At 49.2% G+C, this 21,141-nt stretch overlaps 1 protein-coding gene across 6 annotated transcripts in view; it reads left to right on the top strand.

Moving 5' to 3' along the window:
- Positions 1–21,141, top strand: part of ANKRD17 (ankyrin repeat domain 17) — a 191,630-nt gene that overhangs the window by 139,409 nt on the left and 31,080 nt on the right. For all 6 annotated transcript variants that reach the window (XM_088448357.1, XM_088448358.1, XM_088448356.1 and 3 more), the window contains one exon: positions 17,002–17,157. In XM_088448357.1, coding sequence (XP_088304483.1) covers positions 17,002–17,157 — 156 coding nt within the window. The remainder of the gene's footprint in view (positions 1–17,001; positions 17,158–21,141) is intronic.

The raw sequence follows: 21,141 nt of genomic DNA, 5'->3' as shown, positions 1-21,141 counted from the left end.
GAGGCCATGATCTTACACGCCAAAGGTTTTTCGGAACAGGTTATTCAAACTAGAAGTGCAAGAAAACCTGTATTTCTACTTCAGGGTCCATAGGGGGTCCGCAGGGTTGTCCTTGGGGTATAGGTTGGGAACCAAATCCGGGCACTACGCAGTTAAAGCTTTCAGCTCCCAGGATGCACTGGGTCCACTCTCCCTATAATCCCACCCCCAAGCCAGAGGCACCTCAGTTAAAGTTGGTGCCCGGCCGGAGTCTGGTCACAGTTATCGCAGGGGGGGCTGATTAGCAGCCCCTAAGCTTAATTTTATTTTGAGTTCACAGTTTTTTCTTTTGGACTCTTCAGAGCGGCAGCATCGGACTGTCCATAGGACGTCCAAGCTGCCCTGCCGGCGCTGAGACGCCAGTACAGATCTGGGGAGCTCAACGGGATCCCAGAGTCTATACTAGCCGGACTCTGTGGGCGCCCAGGACTGCTGCCGGATCAAAGGGGAGCAGGTAAGGTCGCTGATCAACGCTTCCGGTGATCCGCGCATTTAAAATGCAGTCCGATGTCTCTGGGGACAGACCGGAGGCAGTGGCGGCGCACCCCCCCCCCCCCCCACATACACTAGACCACCAGGGACTTCAAGATCGGCGCAGGGTGCCGGCGTCCCGGGGGTTAATAGCCGGCCAGGGGAGGAAGCCTTCCCTCTTGTAGCGGCTCCTCCCCTCAGCTCAGCGCGCCTTTCAGTGTCTATAGTCTGGTGTTGCTGAGCTGCTTCCTCCGCGGGCCACGCTTCCTTTGAGGTCTCCAGCGGCCATTTTACCTCTATGGTGCAGCAGAAATCTCTCAGGATGACAGTTGGTCCAGTCCTCCTGCGTACCTCACCATCAGGTCAGTGTACACAGCGCTATAGCCTTCCCAGACACTGAATCTGGGCAGTTGAATGCAGCGACTTTTTGCAGTATAATATGTCATGTTCGTGTGTGTATTATAAAAAAATATATAAATTTCTGCATTGTATGTGACTTATGCTAGTGCTGACTGCTTTTTCTCTCACATGTCAGTCATATCCCTTTTCTTTACAATCTGCCCGGATACAGGTGTACCTAGGGTGGTTCTGAGACCTCATATATACTTGTCAATATTTTTGAGGTTTTGTCACATACTGTTGCGTGCTGCACATTGCCATATTTTAGATGGAACTGTGTGTTGCATAGGCTGATAATGGGTACCTGCAGCTAATCTTAGCGTTAGTCAGTACCAGTATAGTGCTGCTTGATTTTCCACGATGGTGTTAGTCAGATATGTCTGACTAGGGAATAGAGCACGATACTGCACCCATTCTTGCTATCCTGCCTGTCATGTGCTGCAGGTGAGAATGCGGAGGATTTGACTCGGAAAGGGTTATGTATGAGGGAATCCCCTTGGGGCAGTTTTTCTCGGGGCACTGACCTCCATTGCAGATCGCCTGGCAGCCCCCCTTAGTTGGGTTGCTTCAACATGCTACCCTTCCTTCTCAGGGTATCTCGCAGTTCTTGCGGTTTAACTCTGTGACACAGACTACCGCTCCCTGCCGGGGTTTTTAAAATTCCCTCAGGTAACAGTCTGTTATTTCCCTGGCAGGGACTACCACAACAGCCACCCTGGGAGGATGTCGTTTTTACGGTACACAAAATGGCGTAATAAACACCCTGTGGTTACTACCCAGTTTGTACTGCTGTCTACACAGATAGTCAGCCAAGGGTGCACTCGATGAGGTGTAGGACTCCTTCACACAAGGGGGTGCCTAAATCAAGTATATTTTATTCCTGCCTTTGTGCTGGCGGTCATGTGCATTCTAGTTATAAAGAATGTTGAACCTGCACCTAAAATCAAAACACCCTCAGTTTAAGCAATTAAAGTGTCTTCGGCTGTTTTCCCCATTTCTGACCAGCGGGTGGATCACATGGCGGAGGTCGGGCAATTGCCAGATAAGAGGTATCACAAGAGCGTTGGGCCTCATGTTTCCCATACCCTGAGGCTCATTGTAAGTAATAGGAATCACCTCCTGCGGTGGATTCTCATGTTATTTGTCTGATTAAGAGCGCTACTACGCCTCCCATCCTTGCCTGGGAAATGCAGAAATGGATTCTACAGAACCATAGGTGGTGACTTTGCCTGAAATATACACGTTTTCAGGGGCTGTTGCCCATCCAACCATGGCTATCACAGAGGTGGCTAATGCTTTTTCCCTTAAAAAAATAAATAAATACAACTTCTGGGGATTAGACACATTTTGTCACTCACATTTAAAAATGCAGTTTAATATGTTGGAGCACCAACATTGGATGCCGGTCTCCTACTCTTCAGGGTTTCGGCTGTGACTGTATCTGCCTCCATACCCTATGGCTGTGCTCATGGGCGACAGAGGTAGTCTCCCTGATAGGCCTTAAAATTTACTATTTTGGGGAGATCTTGTTTGGTCCTGACCTTGACAAGATTGTAGCAACGTTGGCAGTTTCACTCTGTAAATTTCCGCCTTCAGCTACTCCCACTATGAGGCCTTGGACTACATCTGTTCAGTCTTTTCCTAGGCTGTCTGTCTCCACGAGGGCCACCATACCCGGTACCGAGCAGACCTGGTCATCCAGACGCCCTGCTCCTCAAACTGAAGGACGAACCTTCAGCCTGACTGGACAGGTCTTCATCTGGGGGATCCCAGAGTGAGATTCCGACTTTCTCAGTTAGCGCAGTGCTGGTGTCAGGTCACCACGGACGCTTGGGTAAGAGGCGAAGTCTCTCATGGGTGCGCCCTCTCATTGCTCAGACGACCTCCCCACATAATTTGCTACACAGACCTTTCTTCAGACCCGAACAAGGCCTTACAAGTCCAGAAAGCTGTGCAGTCCTTGCGATAAGCAGGGGTACTTATGCCAGCCCCGCTATCTCAGCAAGGGACTGACTTTTCTACCTTTCTGGTGCAGAGGCCGAAGGGTCCTCATTGGCCTATCCTCTATCTGAAATCCCTGAACCAATTCCTAAAGGTGCCTAGGTTCAGGAGGGAACCCCCTACGCTCCATCAGCCAAGCTATGGATCCTGGGGACTTTGTGGTATCGCTGGTTATTCAGGACACGTACCTATAGAGCCCTCTCATCAGCGATCGCTCAGGTTTGCTGTGCCACAGCAACTCTTCCAGTTTTCAGGTTCTGCCCTTTGGACTGTCCACAGCCCCACCGGGGTTTACCTGATTTATGGCTTTTATGAAAGTCCACCTGTTCAGGGTATCTGACTGTACCTGTATCCGGACGACCTACTGTTCAGGATAACCAGGATTCTTTTGAAGGCATTTCCAGTTATTCATTGCTTCCCTTCACTAGCACGAAGGGTTAATCAACTGGGAAAAAGTCCTCCCTGAATTCCTCACAGGATATGAATCATCTGGGAGCCCTGCCAGATTCTCAGAATCGGAGAATCCTTTCTAACACCAGACAAGATCTCCACTCTTTAACTACGAGCGCGGAGATGTCTCCACAGTTGACAAGTGTCTATACACTGTCATGTGGGTTCTGGAATCCAGGGTGCCTACCTTCAGAGGGGTGGTATATGCTCAGTTCCATTCCAGGCCTTTGCAAAGACCGATACTCTCCAGATGGAACGGTTTTCTTCATTGGATCACTGTTTAGAGATGTTCTCTCCGGAGATGTGTCTGTCTCTATCTGGGTGGTTATAGCCATCTCATCTAGAGTAATCTTTACTACGGACGCCAGTCTCTGAGGTGCTGTGACCGGTCCGCACTCCTTTCGAGGCTGTTGGACGTCTGTCTCTTTAAGCTGTCTTGGGCCCTCCCTCTGGCCTAACACTGGCTTCATGGTGAACCTGAAACTGTTCAGTCCAACAGTGTCACAACAGTGGCTTACATCAAGGAGACACTGGTCGTTGGGTAGCAATGAGTGGAGTGTCACACATTCTGACATAGTCCGAGAGTCTCCTCCCGGCCATCTCTGCAGTGTTCATTCCAGGAGTTCTCCATTGGGAAGTAGACTTCCCCAGCCGTCATGACGTGCATCCCAGGGACTGGTCTGTTCTCCAAGAGAGGTTTCAACTCCTAGTGAACAGAGGGGGCCTCCCAGAGGGGGTCCTCATGGCCTTCTGACTCCATCACTCACTGCCGGTGTTGGAGTCCAGCTCTTAAGGTACTAAAGCAACCTTCGGTGACGCATCGTTAGTGAAGTAGTCCTTCCACTTTGTGTACCTCTTTCCTCCGGTCTCCCTTCTTCCTCGAGGTCTTTGGAAGTTTTTTCAATCACGACTGAGGTGCTGTCCTGCTGGTGGCTCCTGATTGCCCCAGACATCACGGGTACTTAGATTTTCGGAGTCTCCTCATCGATACTCCATTCCTGCTGCTTCACTGTCCGGACCTGTTGTCTCGGTCCTTGTTTTGCCCTGGACATGGATCATTCGTCTTTGGCTGCGTCCCTACTGTGGTCCTAAGGCTTCCCTGGCTCTGTCATCATTGTGATGTTTAGAGCACATAGACCAGCTTTTGCTGGGATCTACCACAGACTGTGGCATACATAATTCTTATGGTATCATACCTGTCGCTTCGATCCTCCGGTGTTTAGGATTTCCAGAAATTCTGGCATTCCTTCCAGCTGGCTTGGGTCTCACCCTCCGCCTGGCCTTCAAGACAGTGCGGACCTCTGCACTGTCAGTATAGTTTGGAGGTGGAATTTCTCCACTCTCGGGGAATCCAGTTCATCCTTCAGGGTGTTTTCTGGATTATGTCTCCCTTTCTCCCCCATAAGGGCTCCTTGGGGTTTAGTAGTGGTTCTTCGTGCCCTCCTGGGACATTCAGTTGAACCACTGGCTGTGATAGCCATTACTTGGTCTATTGCTTAGGCTCTTTCTTTCTCTTATGGTGTTTGCATCCGCCAGGAGAATGTCAGAATTGGGAGCGTTCTCAGGTGGCTCCCTCTTCTGGTTAGTTCACCATGTCAGGGTTGTGAGTTGCACTTGCCCTGTGTCTCTTCCTAAAGTGGTTTTTAAGTTCCATATTATTCCGGAACTTATGGTACTGACTTTTCAGTCACCAGTCCTCTCGGCTGGTGTGGCCTCATTGACTGACTGACTGGGGTCCGGCCTCTCCGGATTTATGTGATCTGTTCAAGTTCCTTGCGGAAATCAGACTACTTATTTGTGGTCTTTGAATTTCACAGGAAAGGATGGCCGGCCAATAAATTGACATTGGCTAGATGACTTTGTATGACTATCTCAGGGGCCTACACATAGGCTAGGCCTTTATGTTTTGGTTGATACTTATTCTACTCAGGCTGTGGGCGGCTCGCTGTGGAGTCTTGGCTGTTCTGCCTTGCTAGGTGGCCACGTGGCCTTCTGTCCACACCTTTTTAAGGTTCTATGCTTTGGTTTCCTTTTCCTCTCAGGATGCTCCCTTTTGGGTGACTGATTCTCCTCTCAGCACAGGAGCATCCCCACCTTTATAAGGACTGCTTTGGGACATCCCTAAGATCAACCCTGTGGACCCCCTATGGACCCTGATGTAGAAAACAAGAGAGATGGACTTACCTTTTATCTCTGTTTCTACGAAGTCCATAGGGTCCACAGGGTGCCCGCCCTGATGCACCTGGCTTCACTTGGGCTGTTACTGGTCACGGTTTTCCCGTCTTTCTCTGTGAGTATGGTTCTTGAGTGTTCCGTTCTTCTCTTTCTTTCCTTCTCCGGCCTTTGGAGGTGCCTCTGGCTTGGGGATGGGGTTATAGGGAGAGTGGACCCAGTGCATCCTGGGAGCTGAAAGCTTTAACTGCGTGGTGCCCGGATTTGGTTCCCAACCTATACCCCAAGGTCAACCCTGTGGACCCTATGGACCGTAGAAACAGATAACAAAGGTAAGTTCTTACCATATCTCTTGTTTTAGAAATTATCATGGAGTATGACAAATATGCATTTCTTGGTGCGAAAAGAACATACATCTGCATTTAAATGTCTAGACGCCTATGGGGTTTTTTTTTCCGTTTTTTTTACAAAGGGCCTAGTCAGTGAATTAAGGCAGTCTTTTCTCTCAAGATTCAATTATCGGCCCTGTCTGTGTTTTTCCAGAGGAAATTAGCGAAAGGTCCAAACTTTTCTTTCAACGAGTTTTACACATTCGGCGTCCTCATATGGGATCTTAACCTGGTGTTAAAAGCTGCACAGAGAGCCCCGTTTGAATCTTTATACTCTGTAGACTTAAAAAGTCTTAACATGAAAAGTTTTTTTTTTTTTTTTAAACTAGAAATTGCTTCAGCTTGCTGTGTGTCAGAACTTGCAGCTCTTTCTTCTCATTCTCCATTCTTGGTATTTCAAGTAAGAGCGGTCTTACATGTTAGACCAACTTTCCAACATAAAGTTGTCACGTTTTCATTTAAATCGAGACACCGTTATACGAGCATTGTCTACTAACCCAACTTCAGTGCTGCAGGTTTCTTTGTTGGATGTAATATATGCTTTACGTATCTATTTAAATAGGTCAGCTTTTGTTGGAAAAAAAAAGCCTGTTAATCCTTTATGATGGACAGACACGGCTCTCGTTGGCCTCCCCTCCTCACTGGGGAGGGGGGTGCTGGGAGGCACAAGGGCTACTAGGAGATGTAGTTCTCCCAGCACCAGCTACAGGGAAGGAGGTGTACACTTAGATGTTGGGGGGGGGGGGGGGGTCACACACCCGGGGTTCACTCTCTCCCACACATACACCTTCCAATTGCTTAATTAGTCCTGAGGGGGTGTCGCCAGGGTCCCAGAGCAAGTCCCGCTTATTTTTCCTAAAATTACTGACTTTTAGGAAAAACCAGACTTGCCTTGGAGGAGCGAGTAATTTGAATAGTAAAACCCCGCGGCTGCTGGAAAAACCCTGCACCGCAGGGTTTTTGAAAAGCCTGCCCACAATTGGATATGCCCCTTAATCTGGTACAAGTACTTTAGGGCACAGGTAAGCAATTTTAACAGTTACTATTTATTACGAATTATGAACAATGGGTTAGTACTTTTAGGCCACCTTTTGCTTGACTTTTTCTAGGCATGTATTCTACTAATTGTCCACACTAATGAAAGGGTCCAGTCCCTCGCATGAAAACATGCCCCATACCATGATGTCGCCAGTCTAAAGAGTCGTGATAATGCAAGAAGGATCCATACTTTCGTATGGTTGTCTCCATATCCTCACCCCACCATCTGCTTGGTGCAATTTCAAATCCTTTACTATCCAATCCCTGTGTTCCTGAGCAAACTTTAGGCGTCTCACTTTGTTTGCAGCAGATGGCAATGGCGTACGGAAAGGCTTTCGGCTTCTGCAGCCCATACAATTTTGGCCTGACTTAAGGCCTGATTTTGGGCTGACTTAGGGCCTGATTCATAGCGCTCGCAAGTGGGTCGATGGTCGGGAAGTGCGCACGCGAGCCCCGGAGCGAGTGAGATATCACTCGCTCCGGGGCTCGCTACAAGACGGGGCGGCTGTCGATGTTGATCGACAACTTGCCCCGTTTTGTAGGCGGGTTGGGGGGTGGCTTCACAAACAGAGGCGTTCCCGAAGGAACGCCTGCCGTTTGTGGGCGGCCTTACTGACATCACACGTGATGTCAGTAGTGAACTTCCTGCTCTATTAACTATATAAGTTCACTGGGGCTTGCGGTGGACGAGACCCTACTACAAGGGTCTCGTCGCAAGCCCAACGGTCCCGATAATCGCGACCATCGCCAGGCCGCCTGCACAAGCTGTGCCTGGGCACCCACAGCTATGCGAGCGGCCTGGAGGCAGATTTAAAAAAAAAAAAAAAATCCGCCCTGATTCAGAGCCTCTGAATCAGGACCTTAGTCTCTGATTCAGATGATCCGTAATTTATGCTCTCTTGCCCGTCCACTCGAGCATCCGGTAGCAGTTTGACTATAGGCCTTGCTCTCAGACACAGTTTTTTTTTTTTTTTGTTTGTTTGTCTGCTGGTACGCTCTGAGTCTAAAAAACACATTGCTCAGTATTTTACAGAGCATACTCCTGTTTCTACTTCAGGGTCCATAGGGGGTCCACAGGGTTGACCTTGGGGTATAGCTGGATCTGGATCCATGGGCACCACGCAGTTAAAGCTTTAGCTGCTCCCAGGATGCACTTGGGTCCGTCCTCCTCTATACCCCGCCCCCGGCCACAGCACCTCAGTTTGAGTTGGTGCCCGGCCGGAGTCGGGTCACCTGCGCAGGGAGGCTGCAGGAGCAGCCCCCAAAAGCTTTCTATTTTTATTTAAAAAAAAAAAAAAAAAAGAGCCTGTTAGATTTTTATTTTAGAACAGAGGCTCTAGTGTGGCAGCGACGGGCTGTCTATGCAGACGCCCACGCTGCCGCTCTCCTTCCCCGCTGGCGCCGCGACGCCAGTACTGCACTGGGGATCGCGGCGGGAGGCCAGAGTCCGTACTAGCCGGACTCTGGGTCCCTCCCTGGACTGCTGCCGGAGTCGCCGGGGACAAGGTAAGCCGCGAGTCGCCAATTAGCGGCGGCTTGCGGGTATTGCCTGCACATGCAGTCCTTTGCCCCCGGTCCTAGGGGACAGACCGGGGGCCGCTAGCGGTGGCGGCGGGCTCCCCCTCTGAGGAGGAATAACCCGTGGGACCACTAGACCACCAGGGATATATGGCAAGCGGGATGCCGGCAAGCCCTGGGGTTAATATGCTAGCCAGGGGAGGAAGCCTTCCCTGTCAGCGGCTCCTCCCCTCAGCTCAGCGCGCCTTTCAGCACGGAGTCTGGCGTCGCTGAGCTGCAGTTACACGGCCACTCCTCCTCTGAGGTCTCTGGGGGCCATTTTCTACAAGTGGCAGCGCAGATCTTCAGGGAGCACGCGGACCGGTCCCCCTGTGTACCTCTCCCCCGATATAAGGACAGTGTACACAGCACTATAGCCCTCCCAGACACTGAATCTGGGCAGGTTGATTGTAGTGGAAAGGTGCAGTGAGTATATCTTCCTGCATGGTATGTGACTTTTGCTAGTGCTGCCTGTCTGTGCTTATTTTCCGCTTACTGTCAGCTTATACCTATCCCTTTACTTCTCCTACAAGCCCTACAGGTGTGTGGGGGAGGGGCGTTCCTGCAGACCTCACCTATATAAATCACGTATTTGTGAGGTCCGTCACATACAGTTGTGTGCTACACAGTGCCGTATTGTGGGCTGTTGTTTAGCACACCGGTGAGTGCGTTTTCTTCTGCCCTGTTGCCAGATATATTTTTTGACTATATAATATATTCTGTCATGTCAGACGAGGAGGTTGAGCGCTCAGTGGCTCCGGTGTTGGCCTCCTGCGGACGCTGTTCTGCAGGAGTAGATAGGGAGGATTTGTCACAGGATGGCCTGTGTAGTCGATGCCAGGTGGCTCCTGGCCCATCCAGACCTTCTCTGGCGCAGGAACCACCGTGGGCGATGTTTTCTCAAGTGCTGGTGTCTATTGCGGACCGTCTGTCGGTCCCGACTGCTCTCCCTACTAGGGCGTTGCCCCAGCCGACCATCCCCCATTCCCCGGGTGTCCCGCAGTTATTGCGGAGTCCTCCTGGGTCTCAATCAGTAGGTCCCTATGCGGGGTTGCCTATGTATATCCAGGCTTCCCCTGTGCCGCAGCAGTCTGTGGTACCTTTTCAGGCCCCTATGGCGACTCCTCCACCATGGGTGGATGTGCTCTCCAACTCCGTGCAAAATTTGGCGGTCTTTCCCCTGTCGGTTCAGTTGACGGATCATATGGCGGTACCTTGGCAGGCGCCCAGTAAGAGATTCCTTCCTCAGAAGCGGTTGGCTTCTAATTACCCCTTCCCTGAGGCACATTGTAAAAAATGGGAAACTCCACCGGCGGTGGATTCCCATGTCACCCGTTTAACTCGGGGCGCCACCTTACCATTACCGTCGATATCCTCGCTGAAGGATCCCACGGACAGGAAAGTTGAGACTTGCTTAAAGTCTATTTACTCCCTCTCCGGGGCGGTGGCCCGACCGTCCATGGCCATCTCCTGGGTGGCCAAGGCCATTGAGGGGTGGGCCAATGCATTGGAAGATACCTTCCCGGACGACGCTCCGGATGTCCAGCGGGCGTTGTTGGGACAAATGAGGGACGCTGCTTCTTACATTGGAGAAGCCTCTTTAGATGCTAGTCTGCTGACCTCGCGGGTATCGGCTGCAGCGGTGTCTGCCCGCCGATCCTTATGGTTGCGGTCCTCGAGAACGGACTCTGATTCAAAGAAAGGTCTGGAGGCCTTACCTTTCAATGGGGAATTACTATTTGGTCCGGACTTGGACAAAATAGTGGACACCCTGGCTAAATCCAAGTCGGCCTTCGGCGGCACTGCCTGCTAAGGTTCGGAGTTCGGCTTTTCGTTCCTTTCGGGTTCAGGGTAAGGCGAAAGGTCAGTCCTTCCCGAGACAGTCTGCGAGTAAGACTGCCTCTAAACCCAAGAAGCAAGCCTGGAGTGCTCGGCGCCCTTCTTCCAAGCAGGAAGATAAACCTGCGGCCTGATGGGACGGGCCTCCCTCTGGGGGACCTCAGAGTGGGAGGCCGACTTCTTCTATTTGCCCAGTGCTGGCACAATACCACCACGGATGCCTGGGTTCGAGAAGTGGTCTCCCAGGGGTACGCCCTGTCTTTTCGGCACAGACCACCCCACCAGTTTTTCTGCACAAGTCCTTCTCAGGACAAGACCAAGGCGTTACAGGTTCAGGAGGCTATAGAGTCCTTGCTGAAAGCAGGGGTCATTGTTCCCGTTCCTCTATCACAAGGAGGGACGGGGTATTATTCGTCTCTGTTTCTGGTGCAGAAACCCAATGGTTCTCATCGCCCTATCCTCAACTTGAAGTCTCTGAACAAATTCCTCAGAGTTCCCAAGTTCAGGGTGGAAACGTTACGTTCCATCATTCTGGCGATGGAACCGGGGGATTACATGGTGTCCCTGGACATCCAGGACGCCTACCTCCATGTTCCGATAGCATCTTCACACCAGCGGTATCTGAGGTTCGCTATCCTTCAACACCACTATCAGTTCCGGGCGCTACCCTTTGGTCTCTCCACGGCACCGAGGGTGTTAACGAAGATTATGGCGGTCATGGCCGCACATCTTCGGAACCAGAATGTACGGCTGCTGCCGTATCTGGACGACCTCCTGTTGCTGGCGAGCTCCCCGGAGGTACTGCTTCAACATCTCCACCTGACGATCGCTTGCCTGCAAGCACACGGGTGGTTGATAAATTGGAAAAAGTCCTCCCTGATTCCATCACAGCGGATGGTTCATTTGGGAGCCCTGCTGGATTCGCGTCAGCAAAGGATCTTCCTGACTCCGGAGAAGGTCGCCTCCCTACAGCTGCGGATACGCAGTTGCCTGAGCCGTTGCCGCCTGTCGGTCCATTCGGCTATGAGAGTTCTGGGGTCCATGGTGTCGACATTCGACATGGTGGAATTTGCCCAGTTCCATTCCCGGCCCCTGCAGGGGCTGATTCTATCAGAATGGAACGGGTTACCTCACCGGATCCGCTCTCCGGTGCTGCTGTTGTCTCCGGACGTTCGGCAATCTTTGGCTTGGTGGCTTCAGACAGCTCATCTGGTCGAGGGGCGCCCATTTTGGATCCCGGACTGGGTCCTGCTCACGACGGATGCCAGTCTCCGGGGTTGGGGGGCAGTGACCGGCTCTTTGTCGCTTCAGGGTAGTTGGTCAGCGGAAGAAGCACTTCTCCCCATCAACATCCTGGAACTGCGGGCAGTATACAGGGCCCTGCAGTCGTCCGGCCCCGCTCTTCACGGAAGGGCGGTACAGGTGCAGTCCGACAACGCCACCACGGTGGCGTATATCAACCACCAAGGCGGAACTCGCAGTCAGGCAGCGATGTCGGAGGTGTCTCGTATCCTGACTTGGGCGGAGGGTCACATTCCAGTGATCTCGGCGGTCTTCATCCCCGGAGTCCTCAATTGGGAGGCGGACTTCCTCAGCCGTCACGACGTGCATCCCGGGGAATGGTCGCTTCACCCAGAGGTGTTTCAGCTACTCGTGGACAGGTGGGGACTGCAGAGCTGGACTTGATGGCCTCCCGTCACAATCACAAGTTGCCCGTTTACGGGTCAAGGACAAGAGACGCAGGCGCAAGTCTGGTGGACGCGCTGTCGGTGAAATGGACGTTTCACCTGGCGTATCTGTTTCCTCCGATATCCCTGCTTCCTCGGGTTCTGCGGAAATTCAAGCAGGACGGCGGCATGCTCGTGCTGGTAGCTCCGGCGTGGCCCAGACGTCCTTGGTACTCCGATCTCAGGAGCCTCTCCATCGACGCTCCGTACCTTCTTCCTCAGCGTCGGGACCTGTTGTCTCAGGGGCCCTGCCTTTATCCGGATCTGGGTCAGCTGTCTTTGACGGCGTGGCTCTTGAGACAGCCGTCTTGAGGTCTTGGGGCTTCTCCAGTTCGGTTATTGGTACCATGCTCAGGGCACGCAAGCCTGCTTCAGCACGGATTTATCACAGAGTGTGGCACACTTACTTTCAGTGGTGTGAGTCCAGACATTATGATCCTCAGGTGTTCCGAGTTTCTAGGATCTTGGAATTTCTTCAGTCAGGATTGGATCTCGGCTTACGCCTTGCATCTCTGAAGGTTCATGTGTCCGCCTTGTCCGTGTGGTTTCAACGGCGGATTGCAATACTACCAGACGTTCACACCTTTTTCCAAGGTGTTCTCAGGATCCAGCCTCCCTTTGTGCCTCCTGTGGCTCCTTGGGACTTGGCGGTGGTGCTACGGGTCCTGCAGAGTCCTCCGTTTGAGCCTCTTGAGGCGGTGGAGCTTAAGTGGCTGACATTTAAGACGGTTTTTCTCCTGGCAATTGCTTCGGCCAGGAGGGTGTCTGAATTGGGGGCGCTTTCCTGTCGCCCTCCTTTCCTGATTTTTCACCAGGACAGAGCGGTGCTCCGCACTCGTCCTGAGTTTTTGCCCAAAGTGGTCTCGAAGTTCCACATTAATCAGGAACTTGTTGTGCCAGCTTTTCAGTCCCCTTATCTTTCAGCTGGTGAGACTTCCTTAGATGTGGTCCGGGCGCTTAGAATTTATGTAGACCGGACGGCTTCGGTTAGGAAGTCTGATTCCTTGTTTATCCTCTTTGGTTTTCACAAGAGGGGTTGGCCTGCCAACAAACAAACGTTAGCCCGTTGGCTTCGTTCCGTTATTTGTGAGGCTTATGCACAGGAGGGCTTACCTGTGCCAGCCTCTGTTAAGGCTCATTCCACTCGTTCTGTGGGTCCCTCTTGGGCTGCTAGATGTGGCGCTTCTGCTGTTCAGCTGTGTAAGGCGGCCACTTGGTCTTCAATTCAAACGTTTTTGAGGTTCTATGCGTTTGACACCTTCGCCTCTCAGGATGCATCCTTTGGGCGCCGGGTACTCCTTTCAGCACAGGAGCGTCCCCGCCCTTAGTTGTACTGCTTTGGGACATCCCCAAGGTCAACCCTGTGGACCCCCTATGGACCCTGAAGTAGAAAACAAGAGATATGGTAAAAACTTACCTTTGTTATCTCTGTTTCTACGAAGTCCATAGGGTCCACAGGGCGTCCGCCCTGACGCACCTGGCTTCAAATGGGCTGTGTGGCTGGTCACCGGTTTTCCGTCTCCCATTTCTGTGAGTATGGTTTCTTGTGTGTTCCAGTCTTCCTTCTCTCTGTTTAGTCTCCTCCTCCGGCCTTGGCTGCTTACCAACTGAGGTGCTGTGGCCGGGGGCGGGGTATAAAGGAGGACGGACCCAAGTGCATCCTGGGAGCAGCTAAAGCTTTAACTGCGTGGTGCCCATGGATCCAGATCCAGCTATACCCCAAGGTCAACCCTGTGGACCCTATGGACTTCGTAGAAACAGAGATAACAAAAGGTAAGTTCTTACCATATCTCTTGTTTTACAGCACATCAAAAGCTGTTATCAGTCTATCTTATAACTTCAGGTAAAGAGCCTGTTCACCTGGGTGAATCTGTTCGGAAGCCGGTGACGTCTGCCCACTACCGTCGTATTGGGAAGTCTGGTGTGATGCGAGTGTCTAGGATCGCTGCGGGTACAGGTGTTTGCCTTGTCAATTTTCTTTTTCCAGTCTAGTTTCCTCCTCCTTTCGGAGGTTTACACGTTCCTTCAGGGAGTTCTTCGGGTCCAAACATTTTTTTATTCTGCCTACAGCTCCTTGGGACCTCAACCTGGCTTTTCTCCAATCAGCGGTATTTGAGCCTTTTTGGAGGAGATGGAATTAAAGTGTCCTTCCTGGAAGACAGTCGTCCTTTTGGCTTCAGCTTGGCAGTTGTCCGAGCTTGGGGTGTTATCTTACTGCTCTCTCTGCTTGATCTTTCATGATGATCGGGCTTAGCATCGCATGTGGCCTGCCTTTTTTGCCGAAGGTGGTTTCTGCCTTTCACATCAATCAGCTGATTGTATTCCCGGTCTTGTCGGATGACTCCGGGTTTTCTGATTCTTTGGATGTTTGGGCTCTCAGAATCTGTTGCCTGAACAGCTGTCGCGCAAATCAGATGCCCTTTTTGCGCTCTATAATGCGGATAGGTGGGGTTGGCCTGCATCCAAGCAGATGGCTAGATGGATTCATTTGGCGGCTGTTCAGGCTTGTGGCAAGCACTCTGCTCACCTGTTTCCATCTCGGCGCACTCCACGCACTCGGTGAGAGCCTCTTTGTGCTTCGCACAGCGGTGCTTCTGCATCGCAGCTTTGCCGTGCTGCCACTTTGTCCGTGATGCACACATTTGTACGTTTTTACCGCTTTGACACCTTTGCAGCCTCTGATTCAAGTTTTGGACGCAGGGTTTTGCAGTTTTCTTAGCACTCTCCCACTCGGGTGGGAAGCTTTGGGATTTCCCCAGGGTCTTGGCTCCAGTGTCCCCTAGTGAATAAAGGCGAAAACAGGATTTTGGTCCTTACCGATATATCCATTTCTCCAATTTCACAGGGGGTACTGAACTCCTGCCCAGTGTCTTTGCTCCAATGTCTCCTGTGGAATTGGATTTATCGGTAAGTACCAAAATCCTGCTTTCTTTTTCTACAAACTAGAGGGTTAACTGAGTTGTGGGCCAAACATGACAAGTATTCAATAATTTTTCCTATGTATTGTGAGATCATGAAAATGCTCACATAGTTAATTTGTCAATAACCACAACTATCCCTGCTCCCATTACTATGTATTTTTTAAGGATAGCATGGAAATGAAATGTTATCTGAAATAACCTGTCAACAAGAAAGGTTCCTCAACTCTACTCCAGAAAAATGTGAGTGGTGGCCCAGACCATAGAATCCCATGGATGGATCATGAAGTACCAGAAATCCAACCTAGTACTGGCCCATCAAATGATTTTTCTGGGACCGCAGAGTGTATTCTAGATTGACATTACATAAACTATATTCTCTGTCACTCATATAGTCCTTGATTCTATTTTGCATGAAGGCCTTAGGGCAGATGCTTTCGAAATTATGATGCAATTAAATTTATATTCTACTCCCCAGAGTATTCAGATTGAGCTCACACTGAACTGTAACAAATCAGACCAGCCAATTCATCCTTTAGTGGTTCAAGATAGACTTTCCCAACAGAGGGACCTCTCCATCACTTGGAACCGGACAATCATGACAACAGATGCCAATCTTAAATGTTCATACGGCTATTGCTATTCACAGTTCTCTCCATGGTTACTATAATAACCGTATTAAACGCTGTAGTCAAAAGATAGCATCTTTTACCAGGAAACACTATAAAAGTCAGTAAAAGAAAATCACTTTGATATCTCCATCAGTTCATTTTTACTTCCTACAGTGAAGACTATTTTGGAATTTGTGCATATATCTTACATCTGATGGGTCTTTGGGACAGGAAGGATCACTTTACTTGTTAAATGTTGTCAGGGCTTTGAGGACCTGTGTTTCCAGAAACTTTGCAAAGTGAGTTAGCTGTTGGTCCTCTGATGCTCACGAGAGGTTGCTCTGTATAAGCATACTTTTTTTTTTTTTTTTTTTTAGATTACTTATGTAATTGAATAACATTTGACCTTGGAAACCCCTTTATAAAAATGAGCAGATTGGTTAGTGCCCTCTTGGCTGTGTGGTATGGAGCCTCAGCTGAGCAGGTGTTTTGGACAGCCACCTGATCGTCTGTCCATACATTTGCAAAGTATTACATATTAGATTTTTTTTGCATCCAAGGATGCTACATTTGAACTCAACTGGGTCAATCCAATTAGGTGCGAAGGGCTGTTGCAATGGCACACAAACACTGCCAACAGTGCAGCAATTCGCCCCCCTTGCAGCCCGATCTCACCCCTGACCGACATTTTTGATCGCAGCCCTATGGCATACAGCTGCACTTACTCGTGTAAGATAATCGCACCTAATTGGATCGAGCCATGGGTGGTGCATGTAGCAACTTCAGAGTTTATGCTCCCATAGAGGGCAGCTTTGGGATGTCCCAAGGTTCAATTGTTTTCTGTAGGGTGATGGAGAAAATGGTACTTTTGTACTTCGGTTAAATTCAATTTCTCCGACTCCATTGTTGGACTCTGAATGCCCACCCTTTCTGATCTGATTTTCTCATTTTTATGTTCAAGTTGGTTGTTGTAGGAGGACAAAGTCTTCCTATGTCTCTTGCTCCTCTGTTCTGTGGGCTTGCTTCGTAAATAAGACTCCCAGAAGGGTAATGGATGTTGACGGGGGGAGTTTTGATTTGTCAAAAGCGCTCTTGCTCCTGCCTGACCCCTTTCCCCATGGTTCCAGTGTCCCCCATTTGTTTCAGGGAATAGGAGTTAATGTAAATATAAAAATCCCATTGATGTAATGATTATGTAAGAAAGAGATAATGGCATTTAAGTTATAGTTTGTGAAAATTGTAAATTCTGATACTAGAACACAGATCCTGGGTTTACAACATCTCAATTCTGAAAGACTTATTGTTCTGCAAATCGTTTTACACTCATAATGTTCTAAGGGAAAAAAAATAATAAAACTTCATATTAACTATTTCTTTATGGTGTTTAAAGGCTATCAGAATCCATTGTCGAAGCAACATGCAATTCGCTGTCCACAAGCAGTAAGACGGGGCCTTCTCCACTCTCATCTCCAAATGGAAAATTGACCATAGCCAGTCCTAAGAGAGGGCAGAAGAGGGAGGAAGGGTGGAAAGAAGTGGTCAGAAGGTGAGTTCAAATGGTGTCTATGCCATATAGAATAAGAAAAAAACATATCTGGAACCTTGATAGTATAGAGGTGCTGCAGGACCTTAAGCCCAAAGTCTGAGCTCCTCCTGCCCTATATCCTAGCTGTACCAAGTCTCTTTTTTTTTCTAAGTGCTTCAGTAGCAGGATAATTTTGTTTGTTGTCCTGTCTAGTGCTGTCTTCTTCCTTTTTTATTTATTTTTTTATTTTTTTTTTTAGATTCATTATTTGCTTTTATTTTAATACATTCAGCCATCGCAATGCCCTTCAGACACTTTAGCAGACACTGGGGGAATGTTTTAAACCACCTATAGATTGGAGAAGATGCCAATAGTAACCAATTCGCTTCTAGCTAGTAATTTAGGCACATTCTATAAAATGATAGGTAGAAGCTGATTGATTACTATGGGCAACTTGTCTAGTTCTCCACTCTTTAGAAGGTTTGATACATCTCCCCCACTGTGTTCTAGGAAGAGCAGCACAAACTGCTACTCCCTCCTCTTGTATCCTAGCCCTGTAGGGTTAGCCATGTCACTACTACTGTAAGTAATCACCACGGACCCCGTTCGACTGGTGCCATATCGGCTGGCAGCCATACTGCATAAGACCACACTTTGGAAGCACAGATGGTAGCTTTTCCACTCCTCTCCTCACACTGGCAAAAGAGCAGTGTGGAGCTGCAAACTGCCAGCTACCAACGATTGCACACTTACTATGTGCATATCCTCCGTTGTCCTGTAATGGCTCAGGTGAGGGTATGTATAAAAACAATTAGGAACTGCTGGGGACAAGACAGGGATCCGTTCATTAAACAACTGTTATCTAGAAGTCCTGTATACAGGAATGGAGGAGCCCATTCTTGTCAGTAACTGTCCAGATGCTGAAAAACTGAAGGTTGCTGTCCTCTATATCTTATAGCACAAGTAATAGAGAAATTTGTGAATTTTCCTATTCTCTCCTTTGAGATCTTGTAGTTTAAAATCTGTCCACTTCACTCTCTCTTTTTCCTGTCAGGTTGACAAAAGGAATAATTCCAGAGCTATTCATATAAAATACCAGCGCTCTAAACATGCAATAAAAGTTAAGAAGTCCTAGATAACGGATGAGTAAACATTTATTAAACCTAAATAACGCACACGAAAAAATATAATATATTAAACTGGATTTTTGTTCTTGCCTGTAAAATCCTTTTCTCTGAATCAATGCGGGACGCTGGAGACCTTGGTATAGGTCGAGCTTGGGGGAGCCTGGGCACTAAAGAGTTAAGTTTGAAGCAGCAGCACATGCTCCTCCTCCCCTGTACCCCACCCCCTGCCTCATGCAGCCAGTTACTACTAACAAAGCTCAAGGACAGGGAGTAGGAGTAGAGAAGGAAAGGACCTGGGACCTGGCACACAGTCACAAAAAGTTGAAGAGCCCTGTGACCTAATATGTGGCATAAACCAACCCCTAGCCAGCCAGGGGCGTAAGGGCAGGCGTCCAGTGTCCCTCATGGATTCAGAGAAAAGGATTTTACAGGCAAGAACAAAAATCCTGTTTTCTCTTTCATGCCATGGGGGACACTGGAGACATTGGGGTGTCCTAAAGCTGTCCCCTTAAGGAAGGGGACCCGTCACCAATCTTGGTATCCGTAGCGGTGAAGGAGTCCAATCTGCATAGCGAATTTGTAGAGTACCACTCGGGCCCGGCAGCGTTGTTCCATGGAGGAACCCTGCCCAGCTATCAAAGAAGCACCCACCGCCTGAGTGTGATGCGCTTCAACCAAGTCCGGGGTCGGCTTGGTCAAATTAGGGAAGGCCGGATGAACTGAGAGAGATTAATCTGACCCAATGAAAGAATACTGGCCCAGTGACCCATATCCAAAAAGAGGGGACACCACACAGTGATATGAAATGGAGAAGCCACCGTAGGAAAACAATCAAGACTGGTGTGGAGAATTGCCTAGTCCTGCTGGAATCAATGCGATCCAGCCATCCACTGAGGAAATCCATCTTGCTGGAGAATGGGAGCTGAAAGGAACCACCGGGGGCCAGCAGTGGTCCACATGAGCTAGGGCTCGAGAGGAAGACAGTAACAGCCAGAAACAAACCCTATAGGACAATGGGAGGAGGGCAGCAGATTGAATCTGAAGCATCCCCTTGAGGAAAACCTGAGCAGCCTGCCTAAGAGCAAACGTGTGATGGAACAGACCATAAAGGTCTAGACGTATCCCTTCAGAGAAGACCGTGACCTAAATGCAATAGAACAGCCAGAAGGCTGCCATATTTAGGTTACGTACTGAGCACCTGCTTAGGTAGATGCACATCGCCCAAGAATAGGCTGTGACCCTGGTTTCCTATTGCAAATTCCAAATCGCACTATGCATCCTAAAACAGGACAAGAAGGCTGTTGCAACAGTCCCCCTGACAAGCAGATCAAGTGTGCTACAGGCGTAGGCCTGGACAAAATGTTTGGCCCCAGAAGGAATGCTAAAGCGATAGAGCGTCTACAAACGGCTGGCAAGATTCCCCGTATCAAGACCTGCGAAGCGTAGCTGGGGACACGCAAATAGCTGATCCGCCTACCAGCTTAGCCAGCGGAGAAGTGGGGGCAGGGGTGGAAAACACCAACTAGAAGAAAACCCAGATGTCCTCCTTCCATAGCTGAACCTATTTATTCTGTATGTCAGGTACTGAGAAGCTAGGTAACATTTCCATATAGAATCTCACCTGAGGAAGAAGAGGGCAAAGGGCGTAGGGACATCTAGAATCTGTTGATCTAGAGTCCTGGAAGATTTAAAGCACTGTCACAAAACTACTACAACATCTCAGCACCACAGAGAAGAGATAGTGATAAGCCCCAACCGAAGGAGGCCACCAGTAAGACTAGGGGATAGTTAGTCTTCACTATCTCTAGTGTACCTCTAATCCCCTGAGATAAGAAAGGTTGGACAAGAATGGGATAACCTTACATATCTAGAGGACCACGTAAGCCAACAGACCTGGCGAGTGGTTAGGCAACACAAAAAGACTCAATATAAATACTAGGGGAAAACCCTAAGGCTGTACATGGTGCTCTCGACCAGTTGGATAACTTATCCTGTTAGCCAAAGACCCAACGGTTCATGCTGGTGCGAGAAAGACTTACCCACGTCTATCTACAGGGATACCGTAGATCTTGGGTGTTAACGTACTCCTGATAGATATGCTAGAAAGATAAGCTCCAGTTACCAACGTGGCATGTGTATACAACCGATGCATATTTTAGAGAAAATCTCTCTGTATAACAGCATGTCAGGCAACCATTGCATTCTGTAGAAGGAGCGTTACCGACACCAACCTTGACAGTAGGTAACGAAAGGTCAAGTAAAATAAATAAACAAGGCCCCTGAAGGGACACTGCATAATCAGAGTGGCTGTGGCTGTGCCAAACTGCCTCGGAGTGAGCGACACTACATGAGCCAAAGGCACTCAAATCCATGTGGGTAGTGTCGAGGACATGTACCCAGAAGGCAAATAGATGTAATGCAAGATCAACACCTTTTTTAATAGGATAAATGTGGAACTGATTTGTTGGAATTTACCGAAGGCAAAAAAAGGAGAAATAGCTAGAGAATATTAATTCAGGTTTTAGCAAATAGTTTGTATATACTCCCAGTCCTTGCGCGGGTTTCAAACTCCACACAGAAAGGGCCATAATGGAAATTGAACCCATGACCTCAGTGATGTAAGGCAGCAATGCCAACCATTACACCATTCGTGCTGCCTGTGCACCTGAAGTTATAGGGTAATTAGCTCAGATGTGCACTACAAGTCCATGTTTATTATAGAAGTAAATATGACCCTCTGTTGCCATTTCTTCCTTTTCTTTTGGAAGGGATGCACAAAGCAGGGAGTACAAAAATGTATGTAGCAAAAGCTGTAAAGCAGAAGTACTTGCACATGCAATGAGGTGTTCACAGAGGAATCTGTATAGGACAGATAATC

This window comes from Taudactylus pleione, unplaced genomic scaffold, assembly GCF_031769625.1.
Source record: "Taudactylus pleione unplaced genomic scaffold, aTauple2 ptg000454l, whole genome shotgun sequence".
Taxonomy (NCBI): Eukaryota; Metazoa; Chordata; class Amphibia; order Anura; family Myobatrachidae; genus Taudactylus; species Taudactylus pleione.
This window is presented reverse-complemented; position numbering and strand designations above follow the sequence as displayed.